The 23932-nt window shown below is 38.6% G+C and overlaps 1 protein-coding gene across 1 annotated transcript in view; it reads right to left on the bottom strand.

Annotated features, from left to right (window-relative positions):
- LOC102266058 (scavenger receptor cysteine-rich type 1 protein M130) overlaps positions 1 to 18057 on the bottom strand; it is a 36509-nt gene extending 18452 nt beyond the window's left edge. Inside the window, exons 1-6 of the mRNA XM_005908318.3 lie at positions 17865 to 18057; positions 16421 to 16507; positions 14742 to 15062; positions 12296 to 12616; positions 9297 to 9617; positions 8548 to 8868 (exon numbers count right to left, since the gene is read on the bottom strand). Of these exons, the coding sequence (XP_005908380.2) occupies positions 8548 to 8868; positions 9297 to 9617; positions 12296 to 12616; positions 14742 to 15062; positions 16421 to 16507; positions 17865 to 17910 (1417 nt within the window). The 5' untranslated portion in view covers positions 17911 to 18057. The remainder of the gene's footprint in view (positions 1 to 8547; positions 8869 to 9296; positions 9618 to 12295; positions 12617 to 14741; positions 15063 to 16420; positions 16508 to 17864) is intronic.
- Between the last annotated feature and the right edge of the window lie 5875 nt (positions 18058 to 23932).

Consider the following 23932-nt stretch of genomic DNA (forward strand, 5'->3'; position numbering starts at 1 on the left):
CTTATCCATTCAATATGTTTGAAGCAAGTTCCATCCAAATTTGAGTTGAATAACACGTTGCTTTTTAAACAGAGCTAAGACTTTACAGCAAATAATGCCTCTACAACACAGTGACTGGAGTTGAGTTTAATCTTGTTGAATCATTATTTGAGAATGAAATTACTCTAAGATATCATTAATTCTTATTCATATGATCCTATTCCACTTTTGGACAGACCTAAGTCTTTGGATAAAAACAGTTTCTTAGATTTTTTCTTTTAGCCTCTTGCTCTCTCTAGACTGATCTTGAACAAATAAAATACAACCAGTGAAAAACAACTTCCCCCTCAAAAAAGCAAAACAAATAGATATCCTCCTATTTCCTTAGTCCTAAAATATTTGAGTCCAAGGCAAAAGAAAAATCCTTCTTCTAGAAATTACTTGGAGACTCCATCCTCAGCTTTATTTCATTAAGTCTGCTAGTAACACATTAGTCTATACCACAGAATGGCTTCCTTATACCATTTACTCTGAGTACATGATTAGAATATTGATAATTTACTTCTTTAAGGGATTTTTTTTTCCTGTTAATCCTATGACTGCATTTTTTGAAATGTATTTTTAAATTGGAGTATAATTGTTTTACAATGTTGTATTAGTTTCTGCTGTACACAACATGAATCAGCTATAAGTGTGTGTGTGTGTGTATATATATATACATATATACACATACATATCCCCTCCCCCTTGAACCTTCCTCCCACCCCAACACCCATCCCACCCCTCCAGGTCAACACAGAGCACTGGGCTGAGCTCCCTGCGCTGTACAGCAGCTTCCCACTAGCTATCTATTTTATACATGGTAGTGTATACATGTTAATGCTACTCTCTCAATTCATCCCACCCTCTCCTTCACACCCTGTGTCCACAAGTCCAGTCTCCACATCTGTGCTATGACTGCATTTTAACATAAAAGCCATTAACTGAATTTTTGTGCCTGGATTTAGCCCTTTTAATCAATAAATTAAACTTTCCCTAACATCAGTAACTAAATCTATATTTATTTCTTTCTGAAGAAATGAAGAACAAATATAAGAAATAATTAGAGGTATTTCATTTTGTTTGGTAATAGATACAATACAATTTAAAGAAGCACTAATGCGTTTTCATCATTTATTCCTTTCCAGACTCCGAAAAAGTATAGCTCATTCTAATCTCAAAATTATCTTTCAGGTTTTAGTAAAATAAAACAAATTCAAATGAACAAGTTATTACATTCAAAAGTGCTCTACAGCACCTATACAGTCATCACAAACAAAATGTCTGGGATTCAGAGCAATTTCATGCCCAAAACTCTTAGACATCTTTGTAGCTATCTTGTCTAAACTACAATTCAGGGGTAAACGGTTGCTTTGTATTTCTAGTCTTCCTGCTTTACTGAGTTTTTCTGGCCCCTATCAACCACAATGCCTTATGCTTTATAAAAGTCTAAGAATTTAAACAGACTATGGAATTCGTAGTTTGAACTTGACAGACACAGAGATGGTATTTCCATCATTTTTTTCCTGAAAATCTTCTGAAAGAATCAAGTAAATCAAAAAATGAAATTACAAACTCTATTTTTAGAAAAACAAGGACAGAGCTAAAGTCTTGGCCCAAAAATTAGTAGAAGGGTTTCAAATGCTACAGAAATATAACAAGAGAGTTTACAAAAGAAAGCAAAGTGCACATATGGCAGATAGCAAACAAAAATATGACTTTGTAAAGAGAGGGAACCCATGTTAAGTTGCAAATTTATGCTATTTGGGATTTTTATTATATGCAGCTAAATAGAATCCTGGGCTTCCCTGGTGGCTCAGACAGTAAAGAATCTACCTGTAATGCAGGAGACCTAGGTTCGATCCCTGGATCAAGAAGATCCGCTGGAGAAGGAAATGGCAACCCACTCCAATATTCTTGTCTGGGAAAGCCCATGGACAGAGGAGCCTGGCAAGCTACAGTCCATTGAGTCGCAAGAGTCAGACACGACCTAGCAACTAAACCACCAATAGAATCCTATGTAATTTAGAATGGGTTATCACAAATAAGGTACTCTAGTAATAAAACCTAAATTTTGGATGTTGTTGGATGGAATTCATGGCTATAATATACTGATGACATAGATATTGTAGGCTGGAAAGCTAATAAGTATTGTTATCCATGGTAAAATATCTGGACAGATATCACACTGAAAAGAAAATTATATATTCACTAAAGATGAAAAATGGATAACATATTGGGAAAAGTGTAAAAAAGGGAAAGTATATAAAAAAAGAAAAAAAATCCTCCTTGCCACTTTTAACATTTAGGAGAGAGATGGGCTGAGACTAGAAGCCAGTAGATTACAAGAAGAAGTGGAAGGAAAAATACTAATTTTGTGAGGGAGACATCCTCTGCCTGCAGCTACTGCGTTCAGTTGTGTCTGACTCCATGACCCCATGGACATAGCCCCCCCAGCTCCTCTGTCCATGGGATTCTCCAGGCAAGAATACTGGAGACAGTTGTCGTGCCCTCCTCCAGCGGCTCTTCTTGACCCAGGGATAGAACCTGAGTTTCTTGCATCTCCTGCATTGGAAGCTGATTATTTACTGCTGAGCCACCAGGAAAGCTGCCTGCAGCTATTAGATATAGTTAATTGAGAGTCCTATAATTTGAAACTTACAGAATTGAAAAAAAAAAAAAACCTTAGTATCCTGTCCCCTAAATTAAGATGGTGATAAAACTTCAGATTTAGCAGAAAATAAAATTGATGCTCTGCATATAAAGACAATGAGCCTACCAGCAAAGATAGGATTTACGTCTTGCCTTCCCTCTCAAACCCATGGTTTCAAATGACCTTAGGGCAGTGGCCAATAAATTGAGAGGAAGGGTCTGATCACAGGATAGATCAAAATATGTAATTTATTCTTTGATGGTGGTTATTTTCACATGACATTGGGTTAAAGCAAATAGGCAAGAAATCTACTAAGTCTGAAGAGAATATTTTGCTGAATTTGAGGGTGACTGATATCAGTTAATGAATACTCAACCCTAAAGCAACCCAAGGGTCCCTAAATCAGCATCAGCATGAAGTGGGTTGTGAAAGGTGTGCAGCCTCTGGATGGATATACTCTCGAAACTGAACACAGAGCTGATGATGGGAACAATGCACTAGGAAGTACTGCTCTGAGAAGAGCACCTGGGCACATGAAGGACAGAGCACAGACAGCAGCTTCTCAGAGGGCAGAACCTGGTCCATCAGATTGGCTCACCACACTCCCTCACCTACAGGGCAACTCATTGTTCTTGTCCAGTTGTTGTTTAGTCGTTAAATCATGTCCAATTCTTTGCAACCCCATGGACTGTAGCCACCAGGCTCCTTTGTCCATGAGATTTCCCTGGCAAGAATAGTAGAGTGGGTTGCCATTTCCTTCTCCAGGGGATTGTCCCAACCCAGAGATTGAACCTCTGTGTCCTGCATTGGTAGGCAGATTCTTTACCTACCACTGAGCCACCAGGAAAGCCCTCTTGTCCAGTAGGATATGATAATTACTTTGGAAGAACAGCTCTAGGTGTGTCTTGGTGAACACCTTGTTGTTAAAAAGGCATCATTTATCAACAAGTGATTAACATAAAATGCTAGGGATTGTCCACAAGACTACCAATCACAGACCACTTTTGAGTTTTTTAAAGAAGTTGCATGAAATACATAAAAATGTTCAGAAGGCACAGCCAAGATGACAGAGGAGGAGGATCCTGAGTCATCTCTTCACACGAGCACACCAAAGTAACAACTGCTTACGAGAAAGACCAAAGTCTAGCAGAGAAGATCTTCTACAACTAAAGGTATAAAGAAAGAATCACAACAAGACAAGCAGGAGGGGCAGGGCACAGTATAGTCAAGGCCCATAGACCCAGGTACGCGACCACCAAATAAGAAGATAATTGCAGTTGCAGAGGTTCTCCCCAAGGATCAAGGAATTCCCCAACCAGTGGTGCTGCACCAGGAAGATAAGCTCCCAGGACGTTTGACTTTGAAAGCCAGCAGGGCTTACTTTTGGGAGAGCCAGAGGGCTGTGGGAAATAGAGACTCCTCTCTTAAGGGACACACACAAAATCCCACCCACTCTGGGACCCAGGGCAGAAGCAGTCAATTTGAAAGAAGCCTGGGCCAGACCCACCTGCTGATCTTGGAAAGTCTTCTGGAGAGGTGGGATGTGATGGAACTCATCACGTGGGGACCTGGGGACCCAGATACTGACAGCAGCCATTTTGGGGAGCTCCTTCTACCACGAGGACACTGGTATTAGAAGAAGTCATTTTGGAATCCTCCCTTTAGCTTATTAGCACCAAGACCCAGACCCAGTCACCAGCCTGTCAGTACCAGAAGTGGGACACCTGAGGCCAAGAAACTAAACAGGCAGGGACGCACACCCCTACCACTGTCCTCTATTAGCTGCCTTGAGACTCCCTGAGCCCACAGACACCCTGGGACATGGCAGTGCCCACTAGAGGGCCAGGACTCAGCCCCACATACCAGGAAACTGGCACTAGCACAGGGACCCCCTGGGACCTGAAGCCAGAGCCCCAGTTTCACCACCCCCATACTCCAGTGAGCTGACATTAGCCTAGGGACACCCTGGGCATTGGCCCTGCCCACCAGCTGACCAATTTAGGCTCCAGGACCCTGGGCTCTGCAGCCAGAAATCCCAGGACCCAGCTCTACCCAACAGGGCTAGTGCTAACCCTGGGACAAGTCTTATCTCCCAGAGATCCCAGCCCCAGGACCAGTGCAACCCTACAACCAGCATTCCCTGGGCCCTGGCCCTGTCCACCAGCAGGCCAACACCAGCTCTGGGATTCCTGGGCCCTGCAGCAGGGGACCCCAGGAGCTGACTCTGTCTACCACTGGACTGGCACTAGCCCCAGGACATGGCTTCATGCACCAGTAGGTGAACACCAACCCTAAAATCCTTTGGGCATTGGCCCTACCAACAAGCAGATGGACACCAACTCTGAGACAGGTTGGACCTCTCAGCCAGCTGCCCCAGGAACCAGCTCTACTCACCAGCAGGCTTTCACTAGATCTGGGAACACTGTCTCCCCCACACTCACTGTAAAACTTGGTTCAAACCACAAGTAGAACAGCACTAGCTCTGAAATACTCCTGGTGTCTGCAACCAGCTACCCCATGACCCAGTCCCACCAAGCAGTGACTGGCAGCTTTTGCACAAGGCCGAGTCTAGCAAACAACCAGACTAGGGCCCAGCCATGCCTACCAGACCACTAACAGTAGTCAGCCAACCACAATAGAAGGACTTGTGCTGTTAACGTATGGGGCAAACTAGAGCACATAGCTCTGGTAACCAGAGGGGAGTATGCTGCTGGGAGCATAGAACATTTCCCATAGAAGGTAATTTCTCCAAGGTTGGGAAATGTCACCAACCTACCACCTACATAGAACTGAAAATAGCAAATCAGGCAAAATGAGGCAACAGAGGAACATGTTCCAAACAAGGAACAAGACAAAACCCCAAAATAAGAACAGTGAAGTGCAGATAGGCAATCTCAGTTCAGTTCAGTTCAGCCACTAAGTCATGTCCGACTCTTTGCAAACCCATGGACTACAGCACATCAAGCTTCCCTGACAATCACCAACTCTTGGAGCTTGCTCAAACTCATGTCCATTCAGTTGGTAATGCCATCCAACCAGCTCATCTTCTGTCATCCTCTTCTTCTCCTGCCTTCAATCTTTCCCAACATCAGGGTCTTTTCAAATGAGTCAGCTCTTTGCATCAGGTGGCCAAGGTATTGGAGTTTCAGCTTCAGCATCAGTCTTTCCAATGAATATTCAGGACTGATTTGCTTTAGGATGAACTGGTTGGATCTCCTTGCAGTCCAAGGGACTCTCAAGAGTCTTCTCCCAACACCACAGTTGAAAAGCATCAATTCTTTGGCACTCATCTTTCTTTATAGTCCAACTCTCACATCCATACATGACTACTGGAAAAACCATAGCCTTGACTAGACAGACCTTTGTTGGCAAAGTAATGTCTCTGCTTTTGAATATGCTATCTAGGTTGGTCATAGCTTTTCTTCCAAGGAGTTTCATGGCTGCAGTCACCATGTGCAATGATTTTCGAGCCCAAGAAAGGAAAGTCTCTCACTGTTTCCATTGTTTCCCCATCTATTTGCCATGAAGTGATGGGACTGGATGCCATGGTCTTAGTTTTTTTAATGTTGAGTTTTAAGCCAGCCTTTTCACTCTCCTCTTTCATCAAGAGGCTCTTAGTTCCTCTTCACTTTCTGCCATAAGGGTGGTGTCATCTGCATATCTGAGGATATTGATATTTCTCCCAGCAATCTTGATTCCAGCTTGTGCTTCATCCAGCCCAGCATTTTGCATGATGTACTCTGCATATAAGTTAAATAAGCAGGGTGACAATATACAGCCTTGATGTACTCCTTTCCCAATTCGGAACCAGTCTGTTGTTCCATGTCCAGCTCTACTTGTTGCTTCTTGACCTGCATACAGATTTTTCTCAGGAGGCAGGTACGATGCTCTGGTATTCCCATATCTTGAAGAATTTTCCAGTGTGTTGTGATCCACACAGTTTTTATGATTATGATTTGGCATAATCAATAAAGCAGAAGTAGACATTTTTCTGGAATTCTCTTGCTTTTTCTATGATCCAGCAGATGTTGGCAATTTGATCTCTGGTTCCTCTACCTTTTCTAAACCCAGCTTGAACATCTGCAAGTTCGTGGTTCATGTACTGTTGAAGCCTGGCTTGGAAAATTTTGAGCATTACTTTGCTAGTGTGTGAGAGGAGTGCAACTGTGTGGTGGTTTGAATACTCTTTGGCATTGCCCTTCTTTGGAATTGGAATGAAAACTGACCTTTTCCAGTCCTATGGCCACTGATGAGTTTTCCAACTTTGCTGGCATATTGAGTGCAGCACTTCCACAGCATCATCTTCCAGGATTTGAAATAGCTCAACTGGAATTCCATCACCTCCACTAGCTTTGTTTGTAGTGATGCTTCCTAAGGCCCACTTGACTTCACATTCCAGGATGTCTGGCTCTAGGTGAGCAATCACATCATCATGGTTAACTGGATCATGAAGATCTTTTTTGTATAGTTTTTCTGTGTATTCTTGCCACCTCTTCTTAATATCTTCTGCTTCTATTAGGTCCATACCATTTCTGTCTTTATTGTGCCCATCTTTGCATGAAATGTTCCATTGGTATCTCTAGTTTTCTTGAAGAAATCTCTAGTCCTTCCCATTCTATTGTTTATATAGATTTTATAATATCTTTATATATATATATATATAGTATATAGGCAATTTACCTAATATCATATGCAATGGTGAAAAAGCTGAATGCATTTTCTCTAAGATCAGGAACAAGGCAAGGATGCCCACTCTTGCCATTTTTATTTGACATAATATCTAAAGTTCTATCCACAGAAATTTAGACAAGGAGAAGAAATAGAAGGAATCCAAACTAGAACGGAAGAAGTAATGCTGTCTCTGTTTGCAGACAAGATGACACTGTGCTTAGAAAATCCTAAAGTCACTACCAAAAAACTACTAGAGTTCATCAGTGAATTTGGTGAAGTTGCAGGATACAGAATGAAAATACAGAAATCTGTTGCCTTTCTATATACTAACAATGAGCTATCAGAAAGGGAAATTAAAGAAACAGTTCCATTTACTATCACATCTAAAGGGCTTCCCAGATGATGTTAGTCAAAAAGAATCCACCTGCCAATGCAGGAGACACAAGAGGCACAGTTTTGATCTTGGATCAAGAAGATCCCCTGGAGTAGGAAATGACAACCCACTCCAGTATTCTTGCCTGGAAAATTCCATGGACATAGGAGCATGGAAGGGTACAGTCCATGGGCCTGCAAAGAATCAGACATGACTGAACAACTGAGCATATACATACATACATACATTAAAAAAGAATAGCATACCTAGGAATAAACCTACCTAAGAAGGCAAGAGCCCTGTACTCGGAAAACTACAAGACACTGATGAAAGAAATGGAAAGATATATTTTGTTCTTAGACTGGAAGAATCAGTTTGGTTAAATATGGTTAAAATGACCATAGTCCCAAGGCAATATACAGATTCAATGCAATCCCTATCAAATTACTGATGGCATTTTTTACAGAATTAAGCAATAAATTTTAAATTTGTATGGAAGCACAACAGATCCCGAATAGCCAAAATAATCTTGAGAAAGAAGAATAAAGCTGGAAGAATCAGGCTGTCTAACTTCAGACTAAACTACAAAGTTACAGTCATCAAAACAGCATGGTACTGAGACAAAAGCAGACACAGAGATTAATGGAACTGGATAGAAAGCCCAGAAATAAATCCACACATTTATTGCCAATTAATCTATCACAAAGGAGACAAAAATATACAATGGAGAAAAGATAGTCTCTTAAATAATAGTGCTGGGAAAACTGGACAGCTCCACATAAAAGAATGAAATTGGAATGCAACTTCTTTACAGGTTGATTGAAAGTCTTACCTGAGCAAGTAACTTTGGCTTCATGATAGTGTTCACAACTAAGCCCACCCCATTGCCAGTTCTTGCAGTCCCAGATAGAAGTCTCATTTCCATTGCAGTTGTTTAAAAACAGCCATGTGTTTGTTGCCTGAATTTTAGAATAAACTTGATAGGATGTTCTGAGCGCAGATCCACATCCCAGCTGCTTGCAAACCACGTCAGCTTCTTTCAGTCCCCAGCTTCTGTCACACACTTTCCCTATCAGTTTCTGAATTTCCACCTCCACTGTCCCAGCACAGCGGCTACCTCCACCTTTGAGTCTCAGTTCAAGATCTGATCCATCTGCAAAAGAAACATAAACTTAGGCCATAGATACATATGGCGGTTAACTACCATAGGGTACTTTTTTCAATCTTGTTCCTTCTCAGATACTGAGACACTAGAAATTCTGGCTTACCTACTTCCTGGCTTTTAGAAGAGCAGCATAGACCATGAATTTGGTTAGAAATGGGGCTATAGTTTCAAAACTTGTAGATTTAGAATTTGAAGTGTGGTCCCTAATAGCAGTTGAAACAATTTTTATAGAAAATAGAGACAGACAACCCTCCAAACTAGTCAAATAAAGAATGTGTTAAAGATTCCTCATACCTGAAAAGAATTCCTAACAAGGAAATCATTAGCTAGTTCTCTCTCTCTCTCACCTCTTACACCTATTCCTACTCCTAAAGAACACAGACCCTTCCTTCTCTGTTTTTCTTGTTTTAACTTACCAGAACAGGTCACACCAGCATCTTCGTTATGATTGCAGTAATGCTTTCCCCATTCGTGATGTCTGCACTGCCAGACAGCAGATTCATGTCCTTGGCAGGAAACACTGTCAAGCCAAATGTGTCCAGTTCCCTCACTGGCATTGACTCTACCGACGGCAGTGATGGCAGTCGGACATCCCAATTGCTGACAGGCTACAGCAGCATCATCACTGTCCCAGCCATCATCACACACTGTCCCCCATTCTCCTTGGAATCTCACTTCTAATCTTCCTGAACACTTGGTGACTCCATCTACCAGTCTCAGGCTCAGGTCAGCTCCCTCTGTAAGAGGGAAACAAAGCCAGTCAGTGATAAAGAAACAAGCATGAAGATGCTCTAAACAGCTCGACCTGAGATGAGATAAGAAAAAGGCAGGGGCGGGGTGGGGTGGGGGGACATAAGCAGAGACAGAGAAAATAATGATATATTCCCACTGAAAATCATTAAAGATGGAAGTAGGAGCAGATCAGGCAAGAAAAAAGTGTTAGTGGGAACCTGGGGTATAGCACAGGAGCTCAAATCAGTGCTCTGTGATGACCTGGAGGGCTGGGATGAAGATGAGAGTGGGAGGGAGGCTCAAGAGGGAGGGGATATATGTATACATACAGCTGATTCACTTTGTTGTGCAGCAGAAACTAGCACAAGATTGTAAAACAATCATACTCCAATTTAAAAACAAGAAGACAGGATTTTTTATGAATTAGGAGTTTGGCACTAGCAGATGCAAACCATTTTATATCAAATGGATAAATAGCAAGGTCTTATTGTATAGCACAGAGAACTATATTCAGTATCCTATAATAAATCATAATGGAAAAGGTCAATCAATCAATTAAGAAAAAAGAAGACAGAACTTTTCACTGTGGAGAGCATGCATTACAGGAAGAGTTTCTAACAGGAGGCCAAGGAACAGAAGTTTATCTAGAATCTGCTTGTTTAAATACCACAGATGTTTTTGTTGGTTTTTTTTTTTTCCCTGTTAAATACATACTTACAGATGCCTAGGTGCTTATATAAATATAAATATATATATATTTGCTGCAATACTTAACACTCACTTTTGGCTCTGACTGCATTACCTACCCAGACTATTTGGCTTGTATTACCATGCCTGACCCCTTTCTGACCATGTCCATAGTTTAAAAGCAGTGAAAGAGAGAAGGGACTTCATCATTACTCCTTTCACTTTCCCCCAATCAACACTCCTCAAAGACTAGCACTTGATTCTGAGTAATATCCTATAATAAATAAATTGGGTTTTTCCTCTGGCACTTTTAGTTTCTTTCTTTTTTTTTTTTTTTTTTTTTTTTTGGTCACAGTGCTGTTTATTGTGATTCCTCAGCATGTATCAAACACACTGAGAAGAAACATGCTGACTGGAGACCTGAGTAAAGGAAACCGGAAGGTACATACTGTATTTTTTCTACCCCAAATCCCTTTCACTTTCTTCAGCTAAAAAAACCAATCTTTTCTGTAGGAATCCCATTCTTTGTGGTTCAGACTGTACATGATCACACTGTTCAACAAGAAAAAAGCCAACTTGGGAATTCCCTGGTAGTCCAGTGGTTAGGACTGTGAGCTTCCACTGCACGGGGCCTAGGTTTTATACTTGGTCAGAGAACTAAGATCCCCACAAGATAAACAGCATGGTTTCAAAAAAAAAAAAGGGGGGGCAATTCAAGAAATAAAAGAAGAGCCAGAACCTTGATGATATTGTTTAAGTGCTGAATCCATTCATGGATGGAGCTAACTGTACCTCCTGTATTTCCCAGTTTTCTGAGTCAGTATTCCCTTATTTTAAAGCTAGTTTGAATTGAATTTCCTTCATTTGAAAAAAAAAATAAAACCTGGTGAATACAAGAACATTTTTACCCTGGTTATAATTTCCTAAATATCCCCTGGGGTCCAAGGCTTACTAGGTCTTCAAATGAGGCATTCAATTGAAGAAAGGAGAGTGACATTTTTGTACACACAAAACCATGTCCCAGACCTTAATAAAGGATGGAACGTGAAAGTCCCTAGAAAGACACAATGCCTGCTCACAGTGTAGTATTAGCGTAAATGAGATTTTAATAGATACCCAGTTTTTTAAATCATTTGATTCTGTGAATTTAAACTAATAGTTTGATGAAGGGTGGGTCAATGTGGCTAAAGAGGAGGATTTTATAGGTAGAGGATAATAATAGGGGTGACTTTCTTCTAAAACATCCAGAAAGTAACATTTTCTAGTTAACCTGGTTTCTTTTCCTTTCTTTTTTTGGAGGGGTGAGGGAGTAGCCTGTTCTCTGAATACTCCCTTCTATCCTCATAACTTGGATCTCAATTTCATGGCTCATCCTCCCTCCCTAAACTATTTATCCTAATTTCAGTGAATGGTTAAAAAAAAAGAAAGAAAAATTCCTCACGGGCTTCCCCATGGCTCAGTGGTAAAGAATTTGCAGGAGATTTAGGTTCCATCTCTAGGCTTGAAGATCCCCTGGAGATGGAAATGGGAACCCACTCCAGTATTCTTGCCTGAAGAATTCCATAGATAGAGGAGCCTGGTGGGCTACAGCGCATGGAGGTACAAAAGAGTCAGACACAACTAAGTGACTGAACAATAACAACAACAACAACAACAAAAAACCCCACAAGTATCAGAACTGCATCCTGAAATTGGTAATAATGAGGCAATAAAAGAAGAAGACTTTCCTCATTGTAGTTTTCATTTGCATTTCTCTACTAATTAGTGACATTGAGCATCTTTTCATGTACTTCTTGGTCATCTGCATGTTGTACAGGAAAAAAATAACACAACATTGTAAAGCAACTATACTCCAATTAAAAAAAAATTTTTTTAATAGTAAGAGAAAAAAAAAGAAGCACATTTCATTATGTTTTTAAGAGTTCAAACCTTTGAGACTTTTACCCCCATTTTTGTCCTCTCAGAGAGAACGGAACAAACCCAGAGCAGTCCTTACCTAAGCAAATCACTCCGGCATCTTCAGCGTGATCACAGTTGTGTTTTCCCCATCCTTCATGTCTGCAGTTCCAGAGAGCTGACTCATTTCCATGGCATACCAGATCATCAAACCAGATTGGCCCAGACCCTTCTCCAAAATTAGCTGAGCCAGAGAAACTGACAGCACTTCCACATCCAAGCTGTTTACAAACCACAGAAGCGTGATCCAAGTTGAAGTTATCGTCACACACTGTTCCCCACTGGCCCTGGAATTTGATCTCTATTCTTCCTGAGCACCGGTTTCCTCCATTCATCAGCCTCATCTCCAAATCAGATCCATCTAGAGCAGAGAAAAGGCAAGAATTCAGAAGTGATATTTATTCTGAAGTGATCTTAGAGAATAGTATTCCTCTGGTCTCTTGAGACTTGCTGCTGTCCTTAAAAATGATGCCTCATTGTGGATGCTGCTCCAGTTCACATGTTGAAAGATTTTGATCTTTGAAAATTAACTAATGATTAGGACTTTCATCTGTATCAAATGACCCCCCAAAAAAATCTTTTATGGATTAAAATTTACTTTTTGCTTTGTCTCCCTCTATTACTAAGACATAGTAAACATGTCTATGTAGAAATAAATAGTAGAAAAAAGTCTACCCTCTTTACTGTTATGCATGTGATGATAACAGAATTTCCAAGAAGTAGATGCTCTGAGAATTGAGCATTGATCAGGGTGGAGAATCTCAGAAATATGGACTCTGAAACCTTAGAAATATGAACTTGGAAACCTCATGAAACTCGTGAGTCCCTGACTACTCATTCCTTTCTATTATTATGCACAAGTTGAAGCTTTAGGTGTATAATGTTCAAAAACTAAATTTGATTGACATCGTCCTTATATAAAGGATCCTTATGCAAAGTTATGAAAAACAGAACACAGGAGGTAAAAGTACTACACTGAGGTCTTAGCTTAAATGGTCAATACCATCAACAGCAATAATTAATAGTAAGAGCCTGGCAAGATTTATTATGATTTTTAACTTCACTGTAGATGCTTGATGTAGCTCTTACAATTATTACTTCTTATCTTTCCCTGCAAAATGATTAACAATGAAAGACAACAAGAAAAGAAAGAAGAGAAAGGAAGAGGAGAACAGAGAAAGAGAAGGAAGAAGAAAGAGAAATGAGTTGTCTAGATAATGAGAAGCAGTGAGCCATGAGGAAACCAATGCTAATGTTTAGCACCTATGACCTACATGTCAGTGTACCGGTAGCTTTACATGTGTTATATTATTGACTATTCAGAAGCTGAAGTTTAGAAAGATTTACAACTTACTCAAAATAATAGCATTAAGGAGTAGTTGAGGAGTTGTCTAGATACTAGTTACTCCCATGAAACCGCAGAGCCTGGGTAAAGATTGTTGTTGTTGTTTAATCACTAGGTTGTGTCCAACTCTTTGTGACCCCATGGACTGTAGCCCGCTCGACTTCTCTGTCCCTGGGATTTCCCAGGCAAGAATACTGTAGTGCGTTGCCATTTCCTTCTCCAGGGGAACTTCCCGAGGGATCAAATCCATGTCTCTTGCATTGGCAGGCAGCTTCTTTACCACTAAGCCATCAGGGAAGCCTGGATAGAGATTAATCCTTTCTGAAATCAGTCCTATGAAGGAGATGGTCTCTAACAGAAAGGCTGGGCGGTGAGAGGATTGCCTAAAGTTCAATGACATGAGCAAAGAGAAATTGGAAGCTCAGGAATCTGAACTGGATCAGAAACATGATCTTGGGTTTTGTCTGCAGAAAGGTCTGGGTTATCATAATAGCAAGTGAGACGAAACTTATGAAATATTTTATAAATTAAAACTACCATGTAAATGGAATGAATAGCATTGCACAGTGGAAAAAGCAATTCTACCTTGCAAAATATCCTTCCTCCAACAAAACAGATTAGTGCTAGGAGTATTTACTTCTTGACTTGGTAAATTGATTATCAGTTAATGGGCAAACTGTCATGATTTATGAGCCAGTACACGAAAGCAGCATTTTATGGGGAAAGGGGACAAGGAATCAAGTTAGATATGATTTAGGAAATGGCAACCCACTCCAGTATTCTTTCCTAGGAAATTCCATGGACAGTGGAGCCTGACAGGCTGCAGTCCCTGGGGTCACAAAGAGTCATACATGATTAAGCAACTGAGCACAGAATGTTACAGTAGGATTACTTAATATAAAATTGAAGCTAAGCACTTCCTCATTGACTGTAATATTCAGAATCTCTTTTGATTTTTTTTTTTAATATGGGTCTTGTCATACATTTTCTGGTCTTTAACAATGAATTGGGCCCTCTTCATACCTGGATCATTTTATACCTAGATTACTTACAGAAAACTGGCCTTTTCATTTTTAACCCATCTATAAGGTTTTTTCCCACCAAGCATTTCATGTCAAGGTTTGCCTTACACAAGTCTTACCTGAGCAGGTGACTCCTACATCCTGTTGGTGAGTACAGTTATGCTTTCCCCACCCCTCATGTTTGCAGTCCCAGAGAGCTGATTCATTGCCTCGACAAGACACATGATCCATCCAAATGCGCCCAGTGCCTGCACTGGAATTGGTCCATCCTGTGGCTTTGATGACAGACGGACATCCCAGCTGCTTACAAACGACAGAGACGGCAGCCAAGTCCCAGCCGGTGTTGCACACAGTTCCCCACTCTTCCTGGACTTTCACCTCCACTCTCCCAGAACACTTGGTTTGACCAGCCACCAGCCTCAGTTCCTTGTCTGTTCCCCCTGGAACAGGTAAAGGCAGCAATTGGTCAAGATCCAAAAGCAAGTAAAATGATTATTCCTTAGATTACTTATTTTTCAAAGCCAGTTTTGAGAAACATTTCTGAACCTATCTGTGTTACAGTAGGAGACTGTCATTTCATAGGAATTCAAAACCAAACATCAGTGTCACAGGCTTCAAATGAAGCCATGACACAGAAGCAGTAAAGCTGGGTAATTCAATACCATATGGTGTCTTTATTTTATGGCTGAGATTCTTTATAAAATCAATGTATATAATCCTATGGATAGTTTACCATAAAAATAAGATATTACAAAATTTTTATAGGGATAAGCTATGTAAGTTTCTCCAATGGTGTCTTTATTTTATGGCTGAGATTCTTTATAAAATCAATGTATATAATCCTATGGATAGTTTACCATAAAAATAAGATATTACAAAATTTTATAGGGATAAGCTATGTAAGTTAGTGGAAAGAAGGCTAATAGTGAAAATGAAAGACTGATTATTGGGAATTCAGTAACTATTTCACACATGTATGCAAAATACCGTGAATTTTTAAAATTAATTTTTTAATTTTAATTGGAGGCTAATTACTTTACACTATTGTGGTCATTTTGCCATACATCGATATGAATCTGCCACGGGTGTACTTGTGTACCCCCATCCTGAAACCCCTTCCCACCTCCCTCCCCACCCCATCCCTCTGGGTTGTCCCTGAGCACTGGCTTTGAGTGCCCTGCTTCACGCATCTAACTTGCACTGGTCATCTATTTTACATATGGAAATATCATAAATTCTTAAAATGCTAGTTGAAATCTACTGAACTTAGCTACCCAAACGGAAACTGAAATGGAGATATTTTCCTATTATCTTCTACCATAAAAAATCCCCTCTCCCCTACTCCTTCCAAGGGTCTTAGCTACCGCCTTGTGATTATTTTAGCTAACATAGAAACCTGTGGTTCTTGATCTATATCTGGCTTCCCTGAACACATTTTAAGATAAATTTTGGCATTTGAGTTTTCAAAGTGTTCCTAAAATTCCCTCATCCCAACAGTTCTGACGTTTCTCCTCCTCTGCATTGTTCCCTATATTTTAGTTAGACATTACTTCAGATCTTTAAGGAATATGCATTTTTCCAGTGAGCATTTATTAAAAAAAAAAAAAGCTGTACTAACATTTTGGGCAAGCAGGGTCACATCATTAAGTATTCATTTTGTGCTTTTAATATCCTGATCCTTCAAAACAACATGAAGCTTGCTTTTAGATGCTATTTAGCCTTCAGGAGAATGATTTGCTTGTCAGTGATTCTCATCACAGTGGGCAAAGATTGTGAGTAAATTTGACAAAGTACTCACCAAGAGCACTGGTGACCAAACAGGCATAGAGAACTGAGACCACAGCAAGAGTGAAGGGACCGAAGTGGACAGAACACCTTTTAAAACCTGTGGAAAGAAATAAAAGAAGGTAAAAGTATAGTCTTTCCAACCAAAGAGGCTTTAGAGCAGGCAGGTGCTTTCAGAGGTTTGAAATTAACAAAGAAAGTCAAACCAAGGCAGAAAACCCTCCTCCTAAATGGCAAGGCAAGCAGGCAGGAAAATTTTATATCCAGGATCATACAGCAACAGTGAAGTAGCTTTGAAAATGTCCATGGTTACAGGCAACCAAGAAGTGAGGGATAAGAAGAGAGTTGGAAATGCAAAAAGAATTGCAAGAGTGAGCCTTAGCACCTGGAAAATTGAAAAGACATTGATGAAACTTAGAAGTGGTCACTTCTCCCATTGGGCACAGAACAATATTCAACCTCTGATATTCTCATCTCCAAGCCTACCTGATCCACATTATTCAATGGCAAGTTCCATGAGGAAATAAATTATACCTATAATGTTCACCAGCTTCACCAGTGCCTGGCACAGTGCCTGCTAAATTCTAATTGAACACTGCAACTGGAGGAAACAGTGACAAAGATTATATTTGAAAGTCCCCATTATCGGACCTTGTGGGCTTCACAGGTGACCCAGTTATAAAGGATCCACCTGCCAGTGCAGAAGACACAGGTTTGATCCCTGGGTCAGGAAGATCCCCTGGAGGAGGAAATGGCAACCCACTCCAGTATTCCTGCCTGGAAAATCCCATGGACAGAGAAGCCTGGAGGGCTACAGTCCATGGGGTCGCAAAGAGTCAGACACCACGGCGACCAAGCATCCACACACACACATGCCACTGGATCTAATCTCCAAAAATAGCCTAAAATGCTCTATCACTCTCACTTCTCCTTCTTACTCTCATCCTACAGTAATTTTAAAGTAAAAATGCTATGACACAGAACTGTGCGCTTGCTACCTATGTTTTCATGTGGTAAGGTTTCAAGTTTAAAAGCTTGAAAAAAAAGTAAGAATGCTAAATGAATTTAATGCATCCACATAAATCATGAAGTAGATTTTTAACACTCAGGGGTGTCATTCTAAATGCCCTCTAGGGAATCAACTTTTCATCACTATGCATTCTTACTTGTTCTATCCTTTCTAACAACTATTCGTTTTATACTCAATACAATTCAGTTAATTTTAGTTCCTTACATAGTTGTTCCTCAATGATTTTACAGAATTGATGCCAAATCTAATCCTTATTTCATACCTTCAATTTTGAACCTATGGAAGATACAGGTACTTCTTAATAGGCTTCTTGCTCTTTCCCATAACTTACCCTCCTGATGCGCATCATTATTAAATCAGATCCACTGACTTTCAGAATATTACTATACTCCATTAAAGAGTAGACAGAACAAATGATAAGCTTTACCAGCAGATCCAGAGTTGTCATGTAGCACCATTCTGAGTTTGTCCATTCCAAAGTTTTATGATGCTTAAATCTTCTTGTATTGGTCCCTTGAAGAATTGGTCTTGGAATAGTCCCTTGAAGAAGAGGACCACTAGGAATTCTAAAAATCATTTCACTTCCACACACACACACAAAAAAAGAAGGCCTTCATAATGGAGGTGGAGTCAACCAGAAAAGGGAAGTAATTAAAAGAGAGAGGTTCCTTTTTGTCCTCATGTTTTCTTCCATTTGGGCCATGAAACAAAGAAAACTGAGAAACATTCACTACAGATTTACAAAAATTAAAGGGGAAATACTAACTCAAGTATGGTTGTCATTGAACATAAAATTTTTGCACTGTGTTTTGGATGAATATATTTGAAACAAAAATAATAATTGTTTTGAGATGAAATTATGTCAAAAAAAATTAAGGTAAGGTACTTCCCTGGTGGTTCAGTAGTTAAGAGTCTGCCTGCCAATGCAGGGGTCATAGGTTCAATCCCTGGTCAGGGAAGATACCACATGCCTCAGAACAATGAATCCCGTGTACCCCAACTACTGAGCCAGAGTTCTAGAGCCCATGAGCCATACCTACTGAAGCCTGTGCTCCACAAGAGAAGCCACCATAATGAGAAGCCGGCGCATCACAACAGAGTAGCCTCCTCTTGATGCAACCAGAGAAAGCCCGCACAGAGCAATGAAGACCCAGTGGAGCCAAAAATAAATAAATAAATAAATAAGCACTTAGCAATGAATTTTTTTAAAAAACCAAAATAAAATGGGCAAAACATAATTAAATCACTAAAGCTTGATTGTATAGCCACTTTTATTATTATTTCCATAATCAAAAGTGTCTCATGAATAATTTTGTGCAGATTATCCATAGACAGCACTTGAATTTCTTTTCTTGTTTAAAAAAATTTATTGGAGTACAGATTTATAATGTTAAGTTCTTCTGTACAGCAAAGTTATACACACACACATATATATATGCCCACTCTTTTTTAGATTCTTTTCTCATATAAGTCATTGGAGAGTATTGAGAAGAGTTCCCTGTGCTATACAGCAGGTCCTAATTATTATCTGTTCTATATATAGTAATGTGTATATGTCAACACAAATTTACCAATTTCTCTCTCCCTACACCTCCTCTTTCTACCCTGCTAACCATAAGTTAGTTTTCTACATCTGGGACTCTCTTTCTGTTTTGTAAAGAAGTTCATTTGTACCATTTTTTATAGAGTTTACATATAAGTGATATCATGTATTTGTCTTTTTGTGTCTGACTTAACTTCACTCAGTATGGCAATATATATATGCATTAAACTTCCTAAAAATCTTTCCACAATGAATATTCTAAGCCCCTTTGGCTTCACTGGTAAATTCTAACAAATATTTAAGGGAAAAAAATAATACCAATTCTAAACAAACATTTCTAGAAAACAAAGAGTAGTGACTACTTTCCAACATGTTCTATGAGGTCAATATAACTTTATATCAAAACCAGAAAAAGACATTATAAGGAAGGAAAATTACATAGGAATATCTCTCACAGACATATATGCAAAACTCTGGACAAAATATTAGTAAATAATATCTAGAAATATATAAAATAATAATATATCATAACCAAGCAGGATTCATCCCAAAAATATAATGTTAGTTTAACATTCAAAAATTAAAATTGTATATAACTCATTATATAAGACTCTTAACAGAAAAATTATTCAATCAACTTGATAGATGTAAAAAAGCTTTTCACAAAATGTAACATCAGTTCCCAATAAAAACTTAGTGAACTAGGTATGTAAAGGGTATCCATGAAAAGCCTACAGCTAAAATCATATTTAATGCTCAAAGACTGAATGCTTTCTCCTTAAGATCAAAAGACCAAAATGTTAATTTTAATCATTTCTATTTGACATGGCACTGGAGATACTATCTAGGACAATCAGGCAAGATAAAGAAATAAAAAACATTCATGTTGAAAAGGAAGTAAAACAGTCTTTTTCTTGGCAGATGATATGATCATCTGTGTAGGATGTATAACAAAATTTACAAAAAACTACTAGAATTAATCATTGAGTTAAGCAAGGTTGGAGGATACATGATCAATATACAAAAATCACATAACAAAAAAAAAATCAGAAGTTAAAATTTAAAAGTAAATTCCATTTGTAGTAGTATCAAAATTATACAAAATATTGAGTAAACTTGACCAAAAATGTGAAAGTCCTATATACTCCAAACTACACAATATTCTTGAAAGAATATTAGAAATTAAAGAATTAAAATTAGAAATAATATTAGTTATAGTAATATTAAAATAATAATATTATTTCTAGTATCTAATATTAGAAATTAAAGAATTAAAATTCTTGAAAGAAATTAAAGAAGATTTAAATAATTGGGTTAATTTAAATAATCCTTCGGTTAGAAGACTTTATTGTTAAGATTTCAGTGCTTCACAATTTGAATTCTAAATTCAATATAACCAAAATCAATATCTTAGTGGGCATTTTTTCATAATAACTGGCAAATTGATTTTAAATTTTATTTAGAAATGCAAGGGGTCGGAAAATCCCATGGACGGAGGAGCCTGGTAGGCTGCAGTGCCTGGGGTCTCTAAAAGTCGGACACGATTGAGCGACTTCACTTTCACTTTTCACTTTCATGCATTGGAGAAGGAAATGGCAACCCACTCCAGTGTTCTTGCCTGGAGAATCTCAGGGACGGCAGAGCCTGATGGGCTGCCGTCTATGGGGTCGCACAGAGTCGGACACAACTGAAGTGACTTAGCAGCAGCAGCAGCAAAACAGACATAACAAATTTCGAAGTGATGAACATGTTGGAAGATTAACACTAGCCTATTTTGAGATTTTTTTTTTATAAAACTGCCATAATGAAGACAATGTTGTATTAACATAATCAACACATATATAAATGATTGATTTTTGACAAAGTATAATATTTTCAATAAATGGTGCTGAACAGTTGGTTATTCATATTGCAGCAAGATGAATTTCAATCCTTACACCATATACAAAAAGGGATCATAGACATAAATACAAAACCTAAAATTTTTTAAATATTAAACATCTCAAAGGTTTTAGTTAGGAGAACTGGTAACACATGTTCATTTAGTGACCTGTACATGAATGTTTACGTGAGTTTTACTTGTAATGGACAAAAACTAGAAACAAACAAACAAAAAAAATGTCCTTCAACTGGTGAATGGGAAAACGAGCAGTGGAATTAATACTCAACATCACAAAGGAATGAACTGTTGATACATGTGACAACAGGAATCAGTCTTCTACTTTGTGAACTCATTTAGAATTCTGGGAAATACAAACTAATCTTTTGTGACTGGAAGGAGTGGTTGCTTAAGTCATTTTTATACTGGGGGTAAAAATGATGAAACTTTCAAAGGATAATTGGTATGTTCATTGTCTTGATTGCTTTGATGGTTTCACAGGTACACACCTGTTTATCAAAACTAAAAAACTGATCACTTTAAGTATGTGAGCTTAGTATCTATCAATTATACCTCAATAAAGCTGTTTAGAAAATCTTGATGAACACTTTTTGCTGTAAGATAAAGAAAAGGAAAAACTCTGACATTAGCCCATCTTTCAGGTTTACAATACATGGTGCAAGGCGAATCCTTGATAGGAACCAGGAGAGGCAAACTGAAGATGTGAAAAACTTTAAATGGACCTGAAAGTTAGAAGATAATTTCATAGGAAAACTTTGATATTTTATATGAGCTTCTGCATGGCAAACAGAAGAAGGAAGAGGAATAGAGACAGAAGTAGTACCAGATTTTGGAACTCATTTTGGATTTTGGAAAAGATTTTGGTCTTGTTAGCAAAGTCCTTGTGTATCTGAGAAATACATATTCTCATTGTATTCCTTCTCTAAATGAAGTCATTAGCTTTGTTAGAACCACCTAGTGTTTCTATAACTAAATAAACTTCTGTATTGTTCTTTTAAAAAATCTCTACATATAAATTGCAGAGAGTATTATAATATAAGTCATGGAACAAACTCATGCTTTACTCAGCCTTTACCACCCTACTGTTGAGAATATCTGTGTTCTCTTCCTAATTTGCCTAAGTTACAGTTTCTTTGCAATGCTGAGCAAGGTCAACTTTTTCTTTTTTTATGTTCTACCAATCACGGAATAAACAGTCCATTGATTATCTAGTCTTTGTTTGCAGTTCATGGTGAATGATTACCCAGACCTTATTATCCTTTGTGATAGAGTGCCAGGACTCTCTTGGTTTTGAACTCTTCAATTGCTATTTTTCAGTTTTTCTGAAAAGTTCTTTGTCCCACATATCTGATTTTTTCCTCAAAACCCCAGACTGTAATGTCTTCTGACTTCATTGTGCTCTGTATCTTAATTAACTCAATATTGTCCTTTATTGTCCAAAAGATTGCCTTTCCTAATATTCTGACATGTTGAGCACAAATTTAAGCTTTATGCTAGCAAACTCATCATTTACATTAAACATATAAAATGTGGCTGTTGGCATAATGTGATGCTTGCTGTGTACAAATACTAATAGTTCATTACAGGCTGCATATTGACCAACAGTCAGCTTTGATTCCATCATACTCTGATATTTTTTCCTTAACTCTAGTAATTGGACTTCTGCTTTTGTTCATGCCTTGTGAAAGATTTTGTCTTGCACCAATTCCAGTAATTTGTACCAGATGATCCACTTATGCTTCACTTTCTATCTTGGCTTCTTCTCCAAATCACCAAGTGCTTCAGGACTGGGGGTCCTGTCTTTCAACACATATTTCTGAGATTGAAGCAAGATGTTGTTTTTGTACCATTTGATTACCAGCCAGAGACTGGATATCTTTCTCTTTACTCCATCCAACAATTGCTATGGCTAACCTACATAAGTGGAGAAGGAAATGGCTACCCACTCCAGTATTCTTGCCTGGAGAATCCCATGGATGGAGGAGCCTGGTGGGCTACAGTCCATGGGGCCGCAAGAGTCGGACATGACTTAGCGATTAAACCACCACCACACCCTACATAAAAATCACAATTTTACGGTTTACAACTAGCCTAGATTACTCCCGTATTGAATATAAATTGTTTTCCTTTACTGAGTAACATTATGGATGCCTACATTTTATGGTCCCCCTGAAAATTATCATTTGTTTAGCCTTTCATTTGCTCTTTTTAACCTAGTCAACACAACTACACTCTTTGTACACAGATATTGAATACAATATGGATAATTCAACACTAATCTTTATTCTTTTTCTCAATCATTTCTTGCTGTTTCTCCAAATTTCCTGTAATATAAGCTCTTTGCTTTAACTCTAGACTCTGATCTATTCCTGGTAGCTGAGATTTCACATTAGTGTTTGACATCCTCAACATTTGATATTTGAGTTTCCCAATATTTTTCAGCAAAGACTTGTAATTCCAACTTTTTCCTGTTAAGAGTTTTTTGTGAGAATGTAATTTTTGTTCACAATTTGCTTTTCCTTTCACTCAACTAAACTCAATACAATATGGTTTCCACTCCATATTTTATATTTTTGCACTTACTAAGTAAATATATTTAAATGTCTACTTGTATTAAATGACTTCCCTGGTGGCTCAGATGGTAAAGTGTCTGCCTCCAATGTGGGAGACCCAGGTTCAATCCCTGGGTTGGGAAGATCCCTTGGAGAAGGAAATGGCAACCCACTCCAGTATTCTTGCCTGGAAAATCCCATGGACACAGTCCACATGGTCGCAAAGAGTCGGACACGACTGAGCGACTTCACTTTGCTTTTATATTAAATATTCTGTTAGTTTCTTAGGATATATTAAGAGTTAATTCATTCCAGGCATCTAATTTCATTGAGCATATATTCTAGTAGGAATAATAGACATAAACATAAGCAAATTAAGTGTTCTATGTGATATAGAGGGCAAGAACAGAGTAAGTGGACTTAATCTCTTACAACCAAGTCTAGAGAGTTTGTATTACATCCAGGCAAAATTGTCCTATGAACTGAGCTCTGAAGGATAA

Source organism: Bos mutus, chromosome 5 (genome assembly GCF_027580195.1).
Source record: "Bos mutus isolate GX-2022 chromosome 5, NWIPB_WYAK_1.1, whole genome shotgun sequence".
Taxonomy (NCBI): Eukaryota; Metazoa; Chordata; class Mammalia; order Artiodactyla; family Bovidae; genus Bos; species Bos mutus.